Source organism: Nicotiana tabacum, chromosome 16 (genome assembly GCF_000715075.1).
Source record: "Nicotiana tabacum cultivar K326 chromosome 16, ASM71507v2, whole genome shotgun sequence".
Classification (NCBI taxonomy): Eukaryota; Viridiplantae; Streptophyta; class Magnoliopsida; order Solanales; family Solanaceae; genus Nicotiana; species Nicotiana tabacum.
The window spans coordinates 98,057,465-98,062,696 of record NC_134095.1 but is presented as its reverse complement, the minus strand read 5'-3'; the positions used below and the strand labels follow the sequence as shown (position 1 = coordinate 98,062,696).

The following is a 5,232-nucleotide window of genomic DNA, read 5'->3' as shown; positions in this document are numbered from 1 at the left end:
GTGATGATGAAGTTGACTCAAAATATTACATATATAAATGATTTTCGAAAAAAAAAAATGGGACTAAATCGGTAGCATTATATTTACTATTGCTTATTAAACAAAATACTATATTGTTAATATTACAGCTCAAAGTATGAACAAAATTTACTACTACTATTTATAAGATAAAATAGCCTGCCAAGGCACGCTACACCCTGGCCGGTGTTGTGGCTGCCATTACTATGAGGATTTATTATTCTCAAACCATGCTGATTTAAAATCCTCAGGGCTATAATTGAACAAGCTACTGCACCATCTGGCTACTTAAGCCCACATTACTTCACAAAACCATCTCCATTACCATGAGGATTAATTATGAGTCTCTTGAGAGATCCTCCCTTTGTGGGATTGTCCTATTCTCTGGAATTCTTCTTGTAAGTAATTTCATGTATCACTTCTCCTTGTACTGATCTCTTGTGTTGAACTGCTAATTAGTAGGTCTGAGTAGTCTTGCTTGCGTTGACTAGTTGTTTTCTTTTATTAGATTCTATTATGTCCTATAATTCTATCCCCATCTTCTCCCCTATTTCTAGTATTGTGTTTGCTGTTTGATTTCCATATCCATGCTCACATGAGAAAACCACAACAAAATAGACAAACAAGCAACAAATTAACACTATGCCTTTGAAGGAACACTTATCATTGTGTCTAAATATTAGTAAGCAAATACATAAGGTCAGATTAGAGCTTTTCACTAAACTTCAAGTTGAAACCAATATATAAAACAAGCATTATGCAAATAAAGTCAGGTTAACTAAGGCTTTATTGGACGTTCAGCATATCTAAACTCTGGTTACTTTCAGCTATTCTCAAGAACTAAAGAATCAGCATCTGGAAAAATAGTAATGTGTTGTATTTGACCGAATAGGTTATCTAAAACGGAGTAAATGTATTCAGACTTAGCATGTGAACCGTCAAAGGCAATAAACTCATGCACTTCCCCGTTCAATTCAATCCAACTACACCCCCGGATCTTTTCCACACCCATCTCTCTCATCATTTTCCTAACTTGAGCTACCCCTTCCCAGTTTTTACAAGTCGAATACAAGTTTGCCAAGAGTGTATATCTGCCACTATGATAAGGCTGTATGTCGATTAGATGTCTTCCTATCCATTCACCTAAGTCATAAGCCTTGTGAATCATGCAAGAACCAAAGAGAGCGCCCCATATGCTAGGAGTAGGTTCCATTGGCATGTCTTGGATCAATCTACAAGCTTCTTCCAAATAACCTGCCCGGCCTAAGAGATCGACCATACAGCCATAATGATCTATATTAGGTTTTACACGATAAACTTGGTCCATTAATGAGAACAACCGCCATCCTTCATCCACGAGTCCTCCATGAGAACAAGCACCGAGAATGCCAACGAAAGTTACTTCATTGGGTCTTAAACCATTGCTTAACATTTCTAAGAAGAAGGCCAAGGACTTCTCAGCATCACCATGTGTTGCCAAGCCATTGATCATAGCAGTCCATACATAAACACCTTTTTCTGGTAACTTCTCGAAAACCAATAATGCCTCGTCGATACACCCACACTTTGCATACATATCTATCAAAGCAGTGCCAAGTGCCGCGTTGATTTCTATTTTATGTGCTTTTATATAACGAGCAACCCATCTGCCCTGCTCCAGTGCCCCAAGCCTAGTAGATGCACTGAGAACACTTGTCAATGTTACTTGATTGGGAACAACTCTTCCAGCCAGCATCTCTTGGAAAACACAGAGTGCTTCCCTTAACCTATTACAGTGTACAAATCCAGCAATCATAGCACTCCAAGAAATAAGATTCTTGTAAGGCATGTCTTCAAAAACTTTCAAGGCATCATCACAAAATCCACATTTAGCATACATATCAACAAGAGCGCTACCAATGTAAACATCACTAGAAACCCTCCCAGCCTCCACATAGAAACCATGAAGACACCTACCAAACCAAACAAATTTTAATGTTCCAGCAGGAGAAAGAGCTGCTACAACAGCCACCTCATCCACCTTAACTTCTGCTTGCCTCATCTCCACAAAAAGCTCCAAAGCCTTAACGGGCAGACCATTCCTGGCATACCCATCAATTAAAGCAGTATAAGAAAGCACATCCTTGTTCGTAATTTCATCAAACACTTGGCGTGCAAGATCAACATAAGCACTGCTAGCCAAAGTATAAACCAAAGAATTCTGCACAAACTGGTCAGAAATGTATCCGAACTTAAATATTTGAGCTAAAAGAATAACTGGGTTTTCATTTTTGGCTTTAGAAAAGGCTCTTAGAAGTAAAGGGAAGGTATGTTTATTTGGAAAAATCCCATCTTGACGCATTTGCATATAGAAATTAATGGACTTGTGAGGGTGTGAAGTAATAGAAAAGCCTTTGAACATGACGTTCCATGTATGTATGGTGGGTCTTTTTATTTGATTGAAGAGAGAAGAAGCATAAGAAGATGGGAACGAAGGAAGAAGTAGGCAAAGGCGGAGCAGTTTGCTGATATAGGAACTGTGATGTGAGAGGCCACAAGTGATGAGAACAGAGTTGATCTGCTTGAGATGGTTCAAGTTCCATTCTTTCAAGAAGATCAAGGACTTCAACTGTTCATTCAAAGCTGGAAAAGGAGGTGGAGAGTTGAATGAGCGCTGTAGCATTTTCCCTTGGCATCAATGTCCTACCTAGTTGAAGAGTTTTTCTTGGCTAGTCTTGAGCCCGTTTGAACATGAGAATTTTTTTTTTTCAAAAAAAAAAAATGCACTTTTTTTTAAGTCAATTTTTTGTCATAAAATTTTTAATTTTCACTTGAAAATGAATTTTGAACTTTTTAAAAATTTAAAAAACTCCAAAAAGCTATTTTTCAAAATTTTCACTCTTATCACTAACAAAACTTCAAAAATAACCCAAAATTATATTCATGTCCAAACACAACTCTAATTTTCAAATATCATTTTCACTTAGAAATTTTTTTCCACATTTTTTTGGAATTTTATAATTACTATGTCCAAACAGCTGCATAGCATTGCTTTCTTTGCATTTGTGATGACTCAAATTGAATATTCAGTTTCATTTGATATGACACTATTTTTATATTAGTTTATCCCGAAAAAAGACATCTTTGGCATTAATATTTTTGTTTTATCCTTACGAAAAAGTATCAAAATTATCTTCTATTATTTGATAAATAATTTAAAATTATCTTCCATACACCTTTTGGTCATAAACATACACAATGTTATTTTTATTCTTATAGTTATCCCTCGATTTAACGGCAAAACATATGGGCCCAACTTTTAATATGTTGGCAGTATTTTATTGGGTCACGTGGCTCCTATAGTTTCAGTCCACGCCGGGTATCATATACCCCGCTCTATTTATTTTATAACCCAATTAAAAATTGTACGCTAAGAGCCTCTTTTAAAAACTTTATGACCTAAATGTTCACTTTTTAAAAAATGACAGAATATGCCCCTTTTGAAGATTATGCCCTCTCCCTTCCTATGCCCAAGCTCCACCTAAACCCATCCCCTCCCCCCCCCTTTTTTGTTTATTCACTTTCTTTTTTGTCTTTTTTATTTTTTTCTATTTTGTTGATATTTTTCACTTTATTTTTTCTTTCTAATAAAATATTTTACTCTTTTTCAGTTTTTATTTTCTTCTCGTTTTTATAGTTATTTTTTTCTTTTTAAAATAATAATCCCTTACTCTTTTTCACTTTATTTTTTATTGTATTTCTTTATTTTCTTAAATTTGTGCGTTCGGGTAAATCTTTTAATCCAAAACATTTATCATTTTCTTGCTTTTTTATTTTTAATTTTATGTTTTTTTATTTTTTAATAAAATTTTAAATTTTGCACTCTCTTTATTTTTCTTTTTTTAACTTTCTTTTCTTTTTTATAGTTAATTTTCCTTTTATTTTTTATTTACTTTTGTTCTTTCAAGTTAATCCCTCACTCTTTTCACTTTAATATTCTTGTTATTTGTTGTAATTTTTTTTTATTTTATTCTTTCCAGTAAAATATCTACGCTCAAAATATTTGTACTCTTTTTCTCTCTTTTTTTAGCAAATATACCACTAAGTTGTATGCTTAGTGGTGGTTTTTTTCTATTACTAATGAAAATAAAATACAAAATACAAATAATGTCTGGAGGTCTCACAAAATGAAGGAAATTAAAACATGATAGTCCATCAATCCTATTACCAAAGTTAATGTAACGATCCGGGCTTTAGCATTTTATTAGGTGGTTTGAGACTTTGAATAGCTTCACATATATGTATTATGACTTGCATGTATGGTTGGTTTTAGTTTTCGAGCAGTTTGGGATTGATTTGGAAGAATGATTCTCGTTTTAGAAGCTTTAAGTTGGAAGAGTTGACCAAGGTAGACTTTTGGGTAAACGGACTCAATATCGGATTTTGATTATTCCGATAGGTTCGTATGATAATTTTAGACTTGTACGTATGTTCGGATATGGTTTCGGAGGTTCCTAGAAGAATTCGACACTATTTGTCGAAAGTTGGCAATTTGAATAACTTAAGAATTCAAAAGTTTGACCAAGAGTTGACTTTGATGTTATTGGACTCTAATTGGTATTTCGAGACTTTGATAGGTCTATAAGTTGAATTGAAATTGTGTACAAACTTTGAAAGTAATCCGAAGTGTTTAAGTATGATTCAAATAGTCTTTTGAAAGAATGATGATTTAACAACTTAAGAGAAATTATATTCGTTTTGCGCCTCGATTCTTTGTTGTGATATTCCCGTGGGTATTTTGAGGCTTTGAAAAAGTTTGAATGATGTATTTGTACTTGTCGATATGATTGTATGGGGTCCTAAGAAGCTCGGGTGTATTTCGGATTATTGGGTGAAAAACGAGTTATGTTAAAGATTTAAAGTTTGACCATGGTCAATATCGGATCAAGATGATGTCTTTTCAGCGTTTTGAGTGCGCGAGCAGGTTCATAGCGTGTTTTATGATCAAAATTCAGATATGGTTTGTGTCCGGAAGGTTCCGAATGAGTTTTGGATGCTAAAATGGAGATTTTCTTATTGCTGTTTTTCTTCCTGGCGTAAATAATTACGAAAATGCCGTTGAAATTATCAGATTTCTTTTAAAACTTCAAATCATTATATCTCCTTCATTTTAAGGTCAAATTCGGTGATTCAAGTTCTTGGGTGTAATCTTGAAAGGATCGTGTTGGAATTATC

At 34.1% G+C, this 5,232-nt stretch overlaps 1 protein-coding gene across 1 annotated transcript; it reads right to left on the bottom strand.

Moving 5' to 3' along the window:
* Positions 1-665: 665 nt before the first annotated feature.
* On the bottom strand, positions 666-2,717 carry LOC107790084 (pentatricopeptide repeat-containing protein At1g50270-like). Its single transcript, XM_016611984.2, has one exon. The coding sequence runs from the start codon at positions 2,678-2,680 to the stop codon at positions 842-844; it is 1,839 nt and encodes a 612-aa protein (XP_016467470.1). The 5' UTR covers positions 2,681-2,717; the 3' UTR covers positions 666-841.
* Between the last annotated feature and the right edge of the window lie 2,515 nt (positions 2,718-5,232).

Bases quoted from the DNA above. Each gene is read 5' to 3' on its own strand.
- LOC107790084 (XM_016611984.2), bottom strand. From the start codon at position 2,680: ATGCTACAGCGCTCATTCAACTCTCCACCTCCTTTTCCAGCTTTGAAT.